Source organism: Oreochromis aureus, linkage group 10 (genome assembly GCF_013358895.1).
Source record: "Oreochromis aureus strain Israel breed Guangdong linkage group 10, ZZ_aureus, whole genome shotgun sequence".
NCBI lineage: Eukaryota > Metazoa > Chordata > Actinopteri > Cichliformes > Cichlidae > Oreochromis > Oreochromis aureus.
Genome location: NC_052951.1, coordinates 8513946 through 8531866, shown reverse-complemented (window position 1 = coordinate 8531866; position 17921 = coordinate 8513946). Strand labels below are relative to the sequence as shown.

Sequence of the window (17921 nt, the reverse complement as noted above, 5' to 3'; positions counted from 1 at the left end):
AGTGTAGCCCTTAGGTTTGAAACTGGGGACCTATCTGGGACATACCTTGCCTCTCATCCTGTGACAGCTAGGTCAGGCTTCAGTAACCCCACGACCTTAAGCTGGATAAGCAGTGAAGAAAACAAATGGCTGGAATTTTTGCTTAGTTTGAGTTGGATACCAAAGTGTGTTTTGTTCTTTCAGCAGTAGAAGGATAGTGGCACAGTGGTTAGCACTCATATCTCACAGCAACAAGGTCCTGGGTTTAAATTAACTGGAGACTTCATGATCTCTGCACTGGCATCCTGGCCACAGTACAGTACATTAACTTTACTGCCATTACATGACATGTAAGTGCCTGAATTATGTATTGGTATCAAATATTCCAAAACAGAACAAAACTGTAGTATCCATGGATACTGAAAAATGGATGCTGGACCTCTATATTTGGCTTCCAGACTTCGGGTGTTTTTTATGGGTCCACTGTGGAGGGCTGTTGCCTGAGAAGGTTGCGTACTTGGTCTACAAACAATGTTTAGAGGGGTGGTACGTGTCAAAGGAACTTCCACATGAAGGTTAGCAGCCAAGGTTGCACTGCAGCTAGATGATAGATGTTAGTTGTTACCTGTCAGTGCTGTTAGTGTTGTGGTTGATTGGTAAAGATAAACTGAACACTTTCAGTTATGAAACAAAGTGGTGACGTGAATGCCAAAATCATCAGTTTCCTGCTCTCTGCTGCCTGTCATTATATAGGAAATACTGAGTGGTTTGTCAAAGGAGTGATCACACACACATTTTAACAGCAAATGTGTTGAACTATTCTTTTAAGAACATTTTAGGCTTCTCTAAATTAATCGAAATTAATAACAAGACAAGAAACAGTATAAGTTAAAACTAAGAAAGAAATCGTGGTTTGTATTTTTTTGATTGAGAAATAATATGACTCATAAACTATTGCTTATCTTTCTCAGAATATTGACTACAATGGTTTGACTAAATTTTGGTTGCTGCAGGAAAGTGTGTGGCATCTCTTTGCTTACGTAGCCTTAACCACACTAATGCCCACACAGTGGGTTTGCTTTTTCAGTTTAGTTCTTATTGTTTAAAACAACTTAGTTTTCAGTAGTATTCCAAGCCACCCCTGCCATCCGTCATGGCCCAAAGACATGCACGTCAGGTGGATTGGTGCCTCTAAACTGGCCCTAGGTTTAGAGTCACCATCAGCTGTGAATGTGAGCGTGAATAGTTGCCTGTCTCTCTTAAGGAGCATTGACCTTTGACCTAAACTAACAGTGGCCATGAACACAACAGCCTGACTGCACCAGGACAACATAGCTCATTGCTACAACCCCATTTCAAAAAATGCTGTAACGCTGTGTAAAATCTAAATAAAATGATGTATCAAATTGCCCATCTGCTGGCCTCCGCTATTTCCAGATGTTTACAGTCTGTTGATGATAGAAAAGGAGATTATGTCAGTGAGAAACATGGCCCTATTTCATGTTTCACGTTTTTTGAAGTGTGTTGCTGCCATCAACTTCAAAATTACCTTATTTTTTTCTTAGCGGTACATTTTCTTTATTTAAACTGTTGATATATTTTCTGTGTTCTATTGTGAATAAAATGTGTCTTTTACTACAAGAATTCTTATTGCCTTCTGTTTTTGTTACATTTTAAACAGAAACCCAACTTTTTTGGAGTTGGGGGTTATATAAACTTCACCCCAATTCTGCCCTAACTGTCTAGTCTGAGCTTTGAATAACACAAAATTAGTATCATTCATTCTGTCATGTCCTCCCTTCCTTAGATCCTTCTCCATCTGAGAGTGGATTTATCAGACACTGATCCCGCCCCGCAGCTGGACCTTTAACCTGCAAAAACACTGTGATAGAAACTGCACAGAAACACTTTGTGTGTTTGGTGTTATTTCCAGAACCTACTGAGAAGTTGCACTTTAAATTAGCTACCAGAGAAAAGGTACAACTTTCATGCTCACACCCAGTCTAAAGCAATGCCAGGCTGCAGCACATGAAAAATGAAATCTCTTGGTATTATTTATTAAACTGAGATTTATCATATGCGAGTACTCATTAAAGTGGAGGAACGCCATTCCTGATATTTTTTAAGCCCAGGCTAAACCCGTCTGGTTTTTCCCAATAAAGTTTGTTGCAAGAAAAAGCGGAGACTGCCTAACTTGTCTCTTCTCTTTCCTGTGGTTATATTTTCTCTATTTCAGGTGTTTGTAGGTAAGTTTAGCTAGCTATAGCAGACCTCATCTGCAACCATTTCTGTAAGGCAGACAAATATGTATCGTGGTCCCACCATCTATTTGTTAATCATAAACAGTGCAGGGTTGAGAGGGCATGTCACCAGTTCTGTGTCCATTTTGTAAGAAACAAAAGTAGAAGTAGTATACATATAAATGAATAACGTGATCAACTGATCACCTTCAGGGTACTACAGGTCACCCAGGGTGGCCTTAACAGCAGCCATTGTGATGGAAAATAGAAGGTAAACACAGGTGTTAGTCACAATACAGAACCTTTAATGAATGACATTCCTAATGCCAGCGTTTATCTAATATTTCATATCACTGTGGCTGCTGTAAAATAATAATGTCTATGCAGGCCAACATTGGGCTTCTGTAGGGGTCCCTTTAGGATGTGTGCTTGGGACATTGTAAGACATTGTAAGAACAAGAACATTGCAAGGTGATTGATATCACTTGCTTTACCTGTGGTTTTAATCTTGTGGCTGACTGATGCAGACTGAACACTTTCAGTTATAAGACAAAGTGATGCTGTGAATAGGAAATACTGTGTGGGTAGCTGAGGCATTAATTGGGAGGTTTGTTTGAGGTATTAAAGTATTAAACTACTACTTTAATGAACATTTTTAACCTTGATTTCTCTGTAAGCTTGCAAATGATTAATTTGGGAAAAAACCTCCTTTGTCACTGTGTACGGTAATGTCAATACTTTTCACAAACTCGGCTAATCTTTTTCATCTGGTTGGTTAGATAAACCTCGGGCCTTGCAAAATGGGGAAAAAAAAATCATAACCCAGTTTTGACTAAGATGTTCTGTCTAAAGTTTGTTTTCTGCAATGGACGTGAGTGACGTCTTTTTTTTTTTTGTTCCCTACGCAGGCTTACCCACACGAAAGCACAGACAGAGGCAAAACAACAGCACGGTTTTAGGAATCATCCTTACAAAATGACCAAAACCGATCAATCTTTGAAGAGAGCGACTTCTCTCCGACTATATTTTGGGATAAATCAAATATTTTAGTTGTGAGTGTTACTGTCACATGTAAAGACTAACTCACTCCACTGGTCATAGACCCAAGTTATTCCTAAACACACAGACCCACACAATCGCTAAGGTGGGTACAGTTTGTGTGCTTTCGGGCTTTTTGCCATGTTTTTTCCTTCATGCGTGTACGGTACTCTAAACACAAACATCATCAGCAGTAAGTGTGTTGACACTAAAGAATTTTATGCTAACCAGGTCAAGTTTAATTCCTTCCAGACAAAAAATGAGTGGCTTTGCTGAAGTAATCAGCCGTTTGGCAGCCTGTCGGAATAAGCTTTACCAGAACTACTTGAATTCTGATGTAAACACACACCAACAGAGTATCTAACACATGCGTGATAAAGTTAATGTGAGTTTCCTATTCCACATCTGCACATAATGTTTTATTAGTCTCTTTGCACGTGTGATGAGATCTTCCTGAGTTTGAGGAAAGAAAAAGGAAAAAAATTCTCTCAGACATAATACAAACCCAGCCCAGCAGCTCATTGGTTCCAAGAGCTGGACCTCAGTAATGAAGTGAATTGGGCATAAATGGAGCACTGAGGCTAAAGTTCACATTACTTTGTCTAATCAGTCTCCACTACATGCTTGTGGTTCTAAGCTTGGATACAGAAAAGTTATTCCCATGTCCGTCAGTTGAAAACACTATAAACAAATAAATAGCTGCATCCTATCTGGTAGTCTCTGCTGACGTTTTTTTCAGTGTTAATTAATCCTTTATAAACAGCCCAGGAGGATGTTTCTCATCCTGCCATCAGGAGGCTGAGACATCACGAAGCTTCTCTGTAAATCTGAGGTAAGGGGAGCGGCTCGATGTGGAGTCATGTGAAAGCCTTGTTCGCTGTTTGAGTCACCGGTGTCTCCGAGCAGCTGACTGCTGACAGCTGCTCGGAGACTCATTACGCTGTAGATTTATATTTCGTGAACTGCCCTCAAAATGATCCGATTTTCCACCACGTCCATCTTCAGATTTCATTAACATTACTGGGGAAATGCATACAGTAACTCAATAATGAAGTCAAATATCCTCTACAGCCAACCTGATAAACATGACTTAAACCAGTGTTCTCAGTTTTCATTTTCTTTTTCAGTTTTCACCGTCGCAAACAGAAAAAACATGAAACTAAACAAGGACACTTGTCACAGACACTCTGCTCTGTCTGCTCTCAGTCTCTCTTGAGATATCACACTTAAACACTAAAAGCTCCAAGATATGAGTTTTGTAATAAAATGAGGATTGCTGCAATTCAATTCAGTTCTATTTACATAGTGCCAAAAATACACCAAAAATAGTCACCTCGAGGGGCTTTATATTGTAAGGTAAAAATCCTACAATGATACAGGGAAAACCCCAACAATCATACCACCCCCTATGAGCAAGCACTTGGTGACAGTGGGAAGGGAAAACTCCCTTTTAATATGAAGAAACCTCCAACCAGAACCAGGCTTAGGGAGGGTCACCCATCTGCCACGACCAGTTGGGGGTTTAGGGAGAGAAGATGAAAAACACATTATGGAAGAGAGTCAGAGATTAATAATAACTAATGATTAAATGTAGAGTGGTGTATAAAACACATAGTGAGTGGAAAAAGTGAGTGAAGAAGAAACACTCATCATGGGAAGTCCCACAGCAGCCTAGGCCTTTTGCAGCATTAGTAAGGGAGGGTTCAGGGTCACCTGATCCAGCCCTAACTATATGCTTTATCAAAAAGAAAAAGTGTTAAGTCTAATTTTAAAAGTAGAGAGGGTGCCTGTTTACTAAATTCAAACTGGGAGCTGGTTCTACACAACAGGGCTGAAGGCTCTGCCTCCCATTCTACTTTTAAATATCCCGTCAGTACTCTCACTGCAGCCTCTTGGATCAACTGAAGACTTTTCAGGAAGCACTTATATTTATGTGACTGACATTTAGATTTCATAGAAATAATTATCACCCATTAAATACACTTTAATGCTGACATGTGGACAAATACAAACTTTTCTTATAAAAAATTATGTCTGCTTGGCCTGTTGGTAGCACTGTTGAAAATGAAACGTCATCCCTTAACTACACAACTTCCAAACTCCTGTTCATTCACACCTATCTCTGTCCCAAACAGGACATTAAGGAGTTGATGAAGACCGACAGGCCAGACTGGCAGAGTGTCATGCAGTACGTCTCCCAGATCTACAAGTACTTTGAGACCTGATGGGTATGGAGGAGGAGCTGGAGCCTGATGAAGGGTTTTTCTGTCCCGTCTTGTGAGCCCTACATTCTCTTTTGAGACCAGCCTGATGATGCCACGTTACCCCTGCTCCTGCTCGACACTGGAAACGTGACAGAGGAATTCTGTTATTTAAAGCTGCCGAATCCACAGTCGCTGCTCACGTGTTCAGACAGAGACTGGAGTCACTTTTCAGAGGCTTTCAGCATCAACCAAGCATTTGATCCACAGACACACTGATTATGCTGAAAGACACTATTGAAGCTATGTAGCAGTTGACAACACAGTTTACAGAGACTTGACAAGTGATCTAATTACTTTTCTTCCCTCTGTACAAAAATCAATGCATCATTAATGTTTGTTCATTTTTCAGATGCTGGCTGCCTCTCACCATTAGGTACAAGGTGTTTTTTGTTTTTTAGTAATACTGGCTGCCAGGAGACAACTGCCCAGTTTTAGAGAACTACAAAGTCTGGACTAAGTGGCTGTAGGGGTGGTGGCAGATCATGGCTTGTTATGTTTGGATATTTGGTTTTTTGCGTTTGGTTTTGCTTTTTTCCATGCCCTGGTTTCTTTTCTTTTTATTCCCTACTGTAAGCTTAGTGTTAAAAGCTTCTTTGTTAGGGTTAGGAAAAATTGTAGTTTGGGTTCAGATGTTCTCCTTCAAAAACGTAACATTGAAAAATGATGAGTATGGGGTAGTAACTGTGTCTTTTTGACGCTATAACCGGGTGCATCGAGCCCTGTTGCCAAAGGGACACCTTGCATAACTGTAACAAAGGTTTTGACGTTTGACAGAACGGGCCTATCCAACAGCCCTGCAACGTGAGAGCTCGTCACTAACTCAGCGAAAAAGTAGATGATTTTTTTCTTTCCTTTCTTACACTTATGCTAATTGCTAATTATCAGCGTTGTTTGTGTGCCAACTGACCTTTAAAAAAAAAAAAGTGCCAAATTTTCACAGCCAATGCTCTGCTCATATGAGGACCATCTATGCATGATTTAAGTGTGACCTTTCTGCCTGGGTGCACAGCGTGACGTCTCCTTTCTGTCAACATAGTGTTACGAGCAAACCCGTCTAAAACCGGCTTTTGGTAAACTGGCTGAAATGTCGCTCACGCCTTATTCCGAGTGTTTTTAAAGAGCTGGGCTTTTCTTTGAGCCAAGCTTTGTGGTGCATAAAGCATTTTCAACTGTTAAGTGTGGGTTTTTCCTTACAGAATGGACAAACAATAGCTGTAATGAAGTAACACTTAAAGAGTTCCTGAATAGTTTTCTAAAAAAAAAAAAAGTTTTATGAATACAGATTGATCTCTATTTGCTTTGTGTACAGTATTAAGCACTGCCTGACTTGAACCATCATGCTGTGCCCTCCTTCGCACTCTTAATGCTTTCCATCAAAATCCTCTGAACTATGGTTACTGCAACTGTTTGCAACAGGTCTGTATCTGTATTCTGCATGCTGAAGTACAAAAGAGAGAAAAGACTTTTCTTCTAAGAGCTGAGGACATAACACTTTCTCTCTGGTATATAGGCAAGCCTCTGTTTGCAGATGTCCTAATGTTTTAACAGGTCAAATTGGTATTTATTTAGCAGACACACATACTGCAGAGTGAGAACGTGGACAGATACAGTATGCAGCAGTTTTCTATTCTTACATGTCTGGTGGATATTGCTTAATAAAGGAATTTCAAGATTTTTTTTTAAATCATTGTCAAGTTCAAGTTCTTTTTTTTTTTTTCCAGTAAAGCCTCCGTTTTAGTGAACCAGCCTTCACCCTGCGTTTTAAATGCGCTCCTGTGACTGCTGTGTTGCTATAAAGGTTTTAACTGCTTCCCCACGGCGCACATTACAGTTTGTGCCAGAGCCCACTTACATCAGGGTAAGTGGGAACTATCGGGAGGCCTTCCCTGCTTTCGACAACACGCCTTTTCTACATTAAAATATTTCTGTGGGAGTCGTTTCCCATGAAGTATGGGGCTATTTAAATTGTCTGAATGCAGTAACTGATCGTTGTAACCCAGCTGTACATCCTTCCTCTAAGTAATCTTTCCCCACAGCTGTCCCTGTGTGCATCCAAAAGGTAATCCTGACCTTAAGAGGATTACGCACCGATCAATAACAGACTCGACTATGAAAGAGGGAAAACTTCTGTCTCCCCTCTGCATATAAACTATGACTTCATCGTATGTAAAGAAAATGAGCAACTCTAGTTCTGAGTTTGATTTCTGTGCTGTCCTCGAACGCACTGATTGGAAACAGATGCGCGCTCGTGCCATGCACGTAGACAACCAAAAGCGATGTTTCCGCTAAACGTGCAGCCCATCACTGAACGCGATTTAATTGGCGCGTAATTACGCACGACGGATGCTCCCGTTTGATCCCACTTTCATAACTGTAACTGCACGCGAGTGTGCGTGCGTGCGAGCTAGCGCGCGTTTGAGGCGTGGCTTTCAGTGACACAGAGCACAGCACAACACAGACCCCCCCACACACACACACACACACACCTCCCTCCCCCCTTTTCTTGCGTTTCTCACTCTTGAAAACTGCCATTGGGTAGGAAGTTGGGTGACACTCCGTCTGCGATACAAATCTTCAGATGCCGCTTAAACGCTCTGCAGATCGCCCGATGTTGGTGTGATAACAACCAGAGACGATGAAAAGGTTAATTAAGGTGGGTAAAAAATGTTAATTGTGTTGACTTTTTTTAATGCATGCAACAGGCAGGAGGTTTAACGCGGTATTAAACAGCTATTATAGGTTTGTCAACTTTGCAGTGAGGCTAAGTTCCTGATGTGTGGAGAAAAAAGTAATCCTTTCTTTTCCACAGATGGCTGATTTTGCAGTTCACACGTGTGGAATATTTTTGGATTACAGCAGAAAGACTCGTTTTCTCCCCTGGGACTAGAATCGGTGTTGTGGGTGACCGTCTCCTCTGCCAACAGCCTGCAGCTTTAAGTCCTTTTTTCCACACTTTGCTGAGATGATTACGTTCTTTTACATCGTGATTGAAGTAGTGATCGCTGTTCTTTCCGTTTTCGGCAACGTACTGGTGTGCTGGGCTGTTGCGATCAACACCACTCTGAAGAACGCCACCAACTATTTTCTGGTGTCTCTGGCTGTGGCTGATATTCTCGTCGGTTGCCTCGCCATCCCCTTTGCCATAACCATCAGCATCGGCATACCCCTGGACTTTTATGGATGTCTCTTTCTTGCCTGTTTTGTCCTGGTGCTCACTCAGAGCTCCATCTTTAGTCTTCTGGCTATTGCAATTGATAGATATCTAGCCGTCAAAATCCCTCTGAGGTGAGTGTTCATTTTGTCTCTGATGTCAGATTAATCTAAAAAGAAAGAAAGAGAAAGTTTTTACAGCTGGGATCCCTGCCTGAACAAATCAGTGTGAAGACACTGAAACATCAGACCAGAATAATGATTCATTAAGGCTTTATTTACTTTTAAGTTCTTCAGGCAGTATTTCCTAACAGGAATGGTACATGTGTTTAATGCGCCCTGGAAGTTTGATATTTTATTCACATACTTGCTTTCGTTCTCCCATATCTTCATAAAAGAGCTCAAAGTAAGTGCCCTCAACTATACCATGTAGAAAAAGAGAAGCAAAGATCAGTATCAGTTCAGTGACCTTGTGATTCAGTTTCTTGCTGAGCTCATTGCCCCGTGTAAGAATAGCTTGGTTAAAACCTAAGTATGGAATGATAATCGGGGAGCAGGCTGCGTGCGTTTCCATCTGAAGCCCCGCAGCTCGTGAAAAATGCAAAGATCAGTCATGCAAATGTATGACGTGACACATCAGGCGAAGCTGTGAGATCAATACCTGCCAGAGTGTGTCACTTCTCCTGAACCTCATGGCAAGGCCGCTAAGCTCCACAGCGCAGCCCCTGAAAGTGCCTGCAGTCCACCTGAGGAAACGCAGAGACGAGCTGCCAGCAGGGACAGAGCGCTGCTGCCTGACATTTCTCTGAATAGAAAAAAAGCAAAAAAAACAAACAAACAAGCTTTATTATCAGATGGGGATTGTCTCTGTGCCGGTGGTGGTGTTCTTGGCGTTTCACCTTGTTAGTGAGTTGGACAACACGCAGTGTAGTGACTGTTGTGAGAAGTGGATGTTGTTTTGGGGGGGGGGGGGGGTTTGCTGTGAGGCTGTGTGACTGAGATGTGCTGTCATTTCCATTATACTCAGATGTTGGCAAGAAAGGACAGTTTGACACTAGTCTGGGATGAAAGTTGTCTGCCACTAACCTCGTGAAACCCCCTTTTGTGCTTCTATTTTCACCCTACAGATGGAAAATGGCATTCATCATGTTTTACGTCCTCATAGAGAAATAGGACTTTGACTGCCTTTGAACTTCCAGCAGCTCCATACGTTCCCTGTGAACAGTGCTCTCCATGACTTTCATTGATTGAGCTTGCACTGAAATCCCAGGGTCCATCTGCCCATACTGTACATACTGTACTTTTGATAATAAGATCAGTGTGTGTTTGCCAAGCTCACATTATCCATACACTTGTGTGTGAGTTTGGTCAGTCTGACAGCCCCTGAGGACAAAATTCTAACTCAGATGAAAGTGTTTTTGCAGATGTTTTTTTTGGAAGTGAAAGGTCAGCAGCAGATGTTTTAAGCCCCATAAGATAACAGCACACCCACTCAACGCCCGCCTCAAGCCCCCGGCTTCCCTGTTTGTGATTATAAGAAAAAGACCCTCTGGCTATTTTGTCCCTCTGTCCTGTAGGAGGTTTCAAATTTGGGAAAAAAAAAAGAACTTTATGCACATCATTGAGCTCAAACTATGATCCCCACCCAAGGCAGCAGGACAGCCCCTGCTGTGGTCTGTGAATGCAAGCCTCCTCTCGCCTGTGGCTGCTGATTTTAAACAGATCATGCTTCATAAAGTTAATGGAGCGTTCTTTGTCTTGGTTCCAGCGCATGTGTATGTTTACTGGGTGTGGCACAGTGGTGTTGTTGTAAATCCAGCTTTAGTTATGTTACAAATGATGAAAAATGCATGGCTGCATTAGGTGCTGAAGAACCAGGAAAGGCTCTTTTGATGGGTGGAGTTCAAACAGCTGATCCATATTTATGGCTTGTACTCATGGAGAATGATGGGAAAACAGGCTGTAGATGGAAAAAATGCTTAAAGACGCATACATTCAAAGAGGGATGGATCACTCTCTGAATTTAACGAGGGATGAGTTATGCACAACAAATGCAAGTGAGTCAGTGAGTCCTGAAATGGATCAACTATAGAGTCTGGAGAAACCGTCAACACTGGTTGAATTGCAGAGAGATTCTCAGACTATGGTTTGAAGAAGAGTGTGTCTCAGTCTGGTTTAAGACTATTGTGGCATCTGTGGCTCATCTCAAACTATCAAAATCTGATGTTTATCTCGCCACAAGAGTGACAGCACTTACGCACAAGGACAGATTAGTGCAACATGAACAACATTTGGTAAATACACATATTAGAGTTGGGTGAGAAGCTGGATACCACGCTGGTGTCTGTGTGCTGAAACTGCAGCTGGGAGAAAGTGGAAGCGAACTGGCTCAGTCCCAAAGCAACAAAACCTGCCCGCCAGCACCTCTGAAGCAAAGTAATTAACCTGCTAGGTCTCATTTGTTTAATCTGTGTGAAACAGGGAAATACAACACGTGGCTCAAGCTGTACACTTAACTCACAGATATGAGTGTTGTCAGCTTATTCTCTAAGGGAATACCGTTAATTACCAAAATGTTCCCCTGCGCTTTTAGCAATGTTTCAATCTTTTTTTGGTGACTCACCAAATAGTATCTGCACTTTACCGTTTCATGGGTGTGAAATAAAGGCACCCCAACATAAAAGGTCATGTTTCAAAAAATAGACCGAGGGAAGTATCGCTTTAGTTGTGAGTCAGTAAGGTGCAGGAAATACAGTGCTGAGTCAATCTTCCCAATGAAGCTTTACAGAGAGGCTACATCTGTGGGATAACGATTGAGCGATTATGTCTTTATTGGGGTGAAAACTCTATACAGATTCAAATCTGTTTACCTTAATCTGCTGGGTATGCAATGGAGATGCTCTGTACGCACCATTCGTCATGCAAATGCCGCACAGCCCTGTTTGCATGTATGGTGACAATCTGACTGAAGTTTAAAAATCTCCTGTTTTCTGTTGTGAACAGCCCACCTGTTAGATTGTATTTGAAGCTGGGCTACAGACACAGCCATACATCTAGCTGGATGTTGTTAGTGTTTAGACTGTGTGTGTGTGTGTGTGTGTGTGTGTGTGTGTGTGTGTGTGTGTGTGTGTGTAGGTTTGTGTAGTCTGGTATAGGTCAGTGGCCCCAGGGCGGAAGCACATTGACAGGGAGGAGAGGAGAGATGTATGGAAAATGGGCCGGGGAGTGAGTGTGTGTGTGGGCAGGGGGAAGCAGAACAGAGATAGATGCCACCGTGCTGTCGTCATGCCAAAGCTAATCCATTCAGCCAGTCGCTGCTTCCACACAAAGAAAGAGAGAGTGGGAAGTGATGTCCAGGAGATGGACCCTCTGGGAAATGGACCCTGTCCTGCCTGCTGTACTTTGCGATTAACACTCGGAGGGAGCAGAGGATGGAGAGGAACATGGGAGAGTGGTGGTGGAAGTGAGAGTAGGAGTACAGGTCATCGTATGCTCTGAAGCGCTCTTTGGCCAGAATGCTGTATTATTCATGGACCTTGGGGCACCCGCTCATCACTCTGCAGGGAGTCCAGGACGCAGGCAGTGCTGCCGCACCATTGATGAATAACTTATTGTTCAGACTGGAGCCCGAGCGTTAGTGAGGCTGCTGTAGGTTCAGAAGGAAAAAAAAATCTGATGTTCTTTATAACTACATAGTATGCTACGAAATAAATAGGGCAACTGTCAATTAACTTACCAGCACCAAACTTTTTAGCAGTGGTGAAGAAAAGGCCACACCATTGTCTGCTCAGCTACATGTGCAGGAGAGAGTTCTGAGGCTTGTGGGAATATCAGCTGACCATTAGCCAACCAGTAGTTGTAGATGACTAAGAAGTATTAGGACTTTTTTTTGCTCCAAACACCCACTGTTAGGTAGACTGAACTAATGATTAAGAAAGTGTGTGGTTACATTAACATGACTTTAATTTTACTAGCAAACTCCCTAAGGGAAGCCGCATGTATTGCAAGCTGAGCACACTTCCTAATCATGTCTATCTTTACAGCCTGTGGTCGGATGGCACCGCTTTTATTTTTACAGTTTTACAGTGGTGCGGAAGTCTTGAGTCAACCTTTATTTCTTTACATTTTGGAGGGGAAATGGTTACAGGGATTTACCAAACTGTGCAAACCTACACGGAAATACAGAATAAATGTCAAAAACAGAGTTTGTACAATTCCAACGAGCCTGAAAGTCTATATTTGATATGATCAGCTTTATCCTTTAACACAGCCTGAACTCTCTTAGTTGGCTCCACCCTGTCAAGATGACTTCACACTGCTTCAATAACATTGAGGTTCGGGCTCTGGGGAGCCCAATCCATAACTGATGGCGCTCCTCTGTGTGTTTTTCCACTGCCCACAACGGAGAGAGCTTCACTTTTTAGCTGATAAGTCTTTGGGAATCACCTTGTCGGTGCAAAAATACTATTTTATGCAAGCCAAATACTTGAAAAAGAAATTGGAACAAATGATTTTTGCGACAGGTTGTTAGTGACAAAGTGCCTGAAGGCACAATTTATATTTGCTTCCTTACTAAGTGCCTTTAGTAAGGAGTAAGTGCCTTTTTTATTCTTCTAAAAGGTCAATGTTGAGCAACGTAACAAACAAAAACAACTAAATAAACATTCCTCAGGACTCGACTGAAAATGAATGAAAAAGCTGCCAGTGTCCAAAGGAAAACTTGAAAAAAGTTTGGTTGGAAGCAAACTATAAATAATTGAGGGGTGTTTCAGGATTTTTGCACAGTACTCTGAATCCCATAAAGAGACCAGGGTGATCATGGAAGACACATAATTAAGTCCACAATTTGTAAAGGCTTGCTTTACATAGCCAGTGGGCCATGCAAACAGTGGTGAGAAACAAAAAACACAAAGCATGTTAGTAACCGTTTTTGCCACCACGTACCACAATATCAGCCTCAGTGCTCTTTGGCAACAGTTCTCCAATTCTCTGGACGTTTACAGGAGGGATGAATGCAGTTCCTCCAAAAGATAAGTCCTCCTTTGGTGCTCGGATGGTGGTGGTGAAGGAGAGCGCTGTCTCATGTGTAGTCCTAAATGTCCTACAGGCATTTAATTCCCATAAAATCTAATGACTTTGAAGACCCCAGCGTATGACTAACATCAGACTATGCAGTGACCCCCCATGCCCTATGGATACAACAGACCACTCCCATCAGGGTAGAAACCTTGCATCACAGGGTAAAGGTGATTACTCAGAACAACTTCATATTGATTTGCAGTGACCCTACCCCTCTGAAGGGACTAGCAGACCTAAACCACACCCCCACAGTAAAGCGAAGACAAAAGATCACCATACAGACAGGGATGCATTGTTTCGATCTAAAATATCACTCCTCTGTAGATTTTGCTTCTCTCCTGTCCATTTTGGCCTTGAAGAGATCTCTTTTTAAAGCACTGGACTATTGCTGAGCTGCAGTTAAGTACTAAGACACTTACTCTGTAACTGTCTGTTGATGATGACATCCTGAACTGGCAAATGTGAAAGTTCGTATTTGCTTCAGATGACCTGTGAGAACAATGTGAGTGATGGGGCCAGACACTAGATGAACGTGTCCCCCCTGAAACAACACGACAGTTTCCTCAATTTGTCTCCCTCGCTGGCTATTTGTGGCCCTTTGTTAGTGCGTGTTAGCATCTGCACGGACCTTCCTTTCACCCTTGGCTGCTTACAGTGTGTCTGGTTGTTTCAGGCATCCAGGATGTGAGAGCCTAATGGGATGCGAGGACAGTGAAAAGCAGAGCAGAAAAGGTGGTGGTCAGCTCAGGAGGCCGCAGACATCACTGTGTTCAGGAAATGGGACAGAAAAAAAAAGGGAGAATGAAGAGAACTGGGAACTTTGCAGGGGATTAACACCTGAACCATGTTCAGTAGTTTATTTGGAATGTATAAGCTGAATGAAGCATAAGTGAATTTGCAGCTAGGGTGTAGTTGCCATTTGTCAGGCATCTTGTGTGCACACTACTCAGACAGAACCCTCAGTTACACCAGTGAGAGCACTCCTGAAGCATACTACTTCCTGTTGTGCCTCACATGTGAGAAAGGACAACTTTAAGCAGCTTCCCGGCCCAATTTTCCCCACACTGTCCACAGACAGTCCATGTGCGGCAACAGCATGGTTAACAGATCATTTCTCACATGCACAATCTGATTTATCAACAATATCGGCAAATGGCTTACTAATATAAAGATTAATGTTTATTTTTAAAAAGGGCTTATTAGTCATTGACTAATGATTAGCTCATTATTAGCTAATGGCTTAAGAATGACCTTTAACTTCTCACTATCATACAGGGCATTGCAGAAAAAAGTCACATTTTAAGTTATGATGTATTGTGGTCATATACTGCGCAGCGGGCGAGGTCACATGGATTTTCTGTGACACCCCCAGCTCGGGCAGGCGTGTGTGTGTGTGTGTGTGTGTGTGTGTGTGTGTGAGGGGAAGGGGGGTTGTCAGTATGTGTGTGAGTCATTACCACACGCTCGCTTGAATCACTTTGAGGAAACAGCAAATTGTGCTTCAAGCGCATTTCACATGATGGGGACAAAAACGGGACGACAAGGGAGTGACTCAACCGCGCGTCTGTGATACACGGCCTCACACACCTGCAGTTATTCATTTCATATCCACAAGCCACGAAGACGGTTGTATGAGAAACACACATTATCTTGTTGTCAGCTCAAGACTGATTTAAATAATAATAAAATCAGCACCATTTCAAACCTCTGTCACTTTAGTGGTCTGCTGGTGCAGCCTGTGAAAAAGCATCCGAGCGCAAACACATGAGCAGGCTTACGTTTAGTTTCGGTTGTGTACTCGTGGAATTAATTTAAGCACAGCTGTGTGTGAGAAGCACTCAGAGATAGCAGCAGACTCAATGCTTTCACTCTGAAGCCGACAATGTGCTCCTGACCAACGCTCACCGCCACGCAACACGCCGCAGTTACGCTGCGCTTCTGTACAACACTGAGAGGATATGGAAAGGCTCTGTTTATCTTTTTTTGTCTTGTTTACAGTGGTGTAATTTTAGAGTAGAATCTGAGCTGTGGTTTCCACTGGTCACACACCATCACTGCAAATTCAAATAGGATGACCGGATGTACTGGGATTAGAAAGGTCCTCGTCACAATATACAAAATAAATTAAAAAAAAACCCATTATGCATTTATGTAAGTGGTCTCAAATTCACTTGTAATGCATCTGTGGTAATAATAATCTACTACTATAGAATAAATACTAAGTTGGAAACCATTCTACTGCATTGATGAGTTCTTGTAGGGAATTGATTTTGAATTGGTTTTAATCACCACTAATCATCACTGCCTGAAGTAAACCAAAAATCTGTGTACACACACACACACACACATACATACATATGTATAAATAAATAAATATTAGAGCTTTATACAAAACCAACACTGAAAACCAGTAAAGCTTAAGCTGGTTTTCTTTTACATTTTTGCTTGTATGCATGTTTAAACCTTTTATTTTGTTGGTGTGGTTGTACATTGTGGATTTCCACTGCAAGTAAGACAAAAGTTTACTATTCTCTACCAATTTTTCCCATTTGTTGTGTCCCAATTCTTCTTGAGGATGCATAATTTTAAGTCTTCTTAAATAAACAAGACCAACAATAAGCAGCTAGTTTGTTAATATTGTTAAGAACACTATATATGAGGTGTGTTTTTGTGCAAGTAATCCCTGTGAACGAAAAGCTCTTATTTCAGATTGCTCTAAGCACTTGACTTTTATGTCAGTAAGACTGTATATTGCTAATACGGTCGCCTTAAATAACCAGCTCTGGTGGTGAGCATCTACCAAACCTCAGCTGGCAAGTGAAGGGATCCAGCTGTGGATGAACTGGGGGGTTGTAATAAGATAAATACAGATTGTTTTTAACTGTGAATCACACAAAGCTGCAGTAAAAGAATAATAATGTCCCTTTTAAGTGTGATATTTGTGCAAAACCTCAGTAGTAACCTCTGCTGTTTTGTCCAGGTACAAGGAGCTGATGACGGGTAAAACTGCCAGAGAGATCATTGCTATTTTATGGATTCTCTCCTTTATTATTGGCCTCATCCCATTCTTTGGATGGAACTTGAAGTCTAAGAAATGTGGTAACAGCTCTGAGACAAGCAGCACTATGAACGCTAGCATCACAGCAGCGCCGAGTGCCATGGGGGACTTGCCACGGAGCTGCAAGCTCACGTGCTTGTTTGAGAGCGTGGTAGACATGCATTACATGGTGTACTTTAATTTCTTTGTCTGCGTGCTGCTGCCACTGCTCATCATGCTGGGCATCTACCTGAAGATATTCAACGTGGCCAGAAAGCAGCTGAGGCAGATCGAGCTGAAGTGCGTGGGCAACGGCGACAGCCAAAATCACGGGTTGCTGCAGAAGGAAATCAGAGCTGCCAAATCCCTCTCCATCATTGTGGGACTGTTTGCCATTTGCTGGCTGCCTGTCCACATCCTTAACTGTGTCACGCTGTTTTACCAGAAGCTACAGCTGGAGGTTGTCATGTACGTGGCCATCATTCTGTCTCACGCCAACTCTGCAGTAAACCCCATCATCTACGCTTACCGAATCAGGGACTTTAGGGTCACATTCCGCAAGATCCTGAGCCCCTTTACATGCAAAAAGGAGAAGTCCCTCAGCTCCAATGGCAGCAAACGCAACAAAGACCAAATCAACATGACCATCGACCCTCTGCTATAGGGAACCGTACAGAACGAGTATTATCTGTGTCAACTGTTGTTTTAGTCTTGATTTTCCCAGAGTTTTCTAATGTTTACAGAACAATGGTATGATGTGTGAAGATGTCAAACGCGCCTTGAATGTGGACATTTATTTATCAACAGTGCAAAGTATCAGGGGTCAAGCAATGACATGTTTCATAGCAAGTCTTACAAATCTTTTCTATTGTGAAGGATACGTATATGTACAGTTAAGCCCATAATTATTCATACCCCTGCCAAATTTTGACTTAAAGTTACTTTTGTTCAACAAGCAAGTTCTTTTTTGAGCAGAAATGACACAGGTGTCTCCCCAAAGATAATAAGACGATGTACAAGAGGCATCATTGTGGAAAAAAATATTTCTCAGGTTTTATTTATATTTTAGCAAAAAGTATCATGTCCAGAATTATTCATACCCTTCTCAATAATCAATAGAAAAAAGCCTTTATT

The 17921-nt window shown here is 42.1% G+C and overlaps 3 protein-coding genes across 9 annotated transcripts in view; 2 read left to right on the top strand and 1 right to left on the bottom strand.

The window, feature by feature from the left end:
• Positions 1 to 7205, top strand: part of specc1 (sperm antigen with calponin homology and coiled-coil domains 1) — a 74411-nt gene extending 67206 nt beyond the window's left edge. For 5 of the 6 annotated variants that reach the window (XM_031754729.2, XM_039618086.1, XM_039618085.1 and 2 more), the window contains one exon: positions 5393 to 7205. In XM_031754729.2, the coding sequence (XP_031610589.1) occupies positions 5393 to 5482 (90 nt within the window). In that variant the 3' untranslated portion in view covers positions 5483 to 7205. Of the gene's footprint in view, positions 1 to 1786; positions 1957 to 5392 lie in introns of those variants that run through there. The other variant, XM_039618087.1, reaches the window with a different exon arrangement.
• Positions 7206 to 8040: 835 nt separating this feature from the next.
• On the top strand, positions 8041 to 17727 carry adora2b (adenosine A2b receptor). Its single transcript, XM_031754743.2, has 3 exons — positions 8041 to 8174; positions 8331 to 8806; positions 16731 to 17727. Exons 2-3 carry the CDS (start codon positions 8484 to 8486, stop codon positions 17449 to 17451), a joined length of 1044 nt encoding a protein of 347 aa, XP_031610603.1. The 5' UTR covers positions 8041 to 8174; positions 8331 to 8483; the 3' UTR covers positions 17452 to 17727.
• zswim7 (zinc finger, SWIM-type containing 7) overlaps positions 8727 to 17921 on the bottom strand; it is a 30272-nt gene continuing 21077 nt past the window's right edge. The window contains exons 6-8 of one of the 2 annotated variants that reach the window (XR_005614650.1): positions 9333 to 9476; positions 9039 to 9091; positions 8824 to 8841 (exon numbers count right to left, since the gene is read on the bottom strand). The gene's annotated coding sequence lies outside the window, so the exon portion shown is untranslated. Of the gene's footprint in view, positions 8842 to 9038; positions 9092 to 9332; positions 9477 to 17921 lie in introns of both variants that reach the window. The other variant, XR_005614649.1, reaches the window with a different exon arrangement.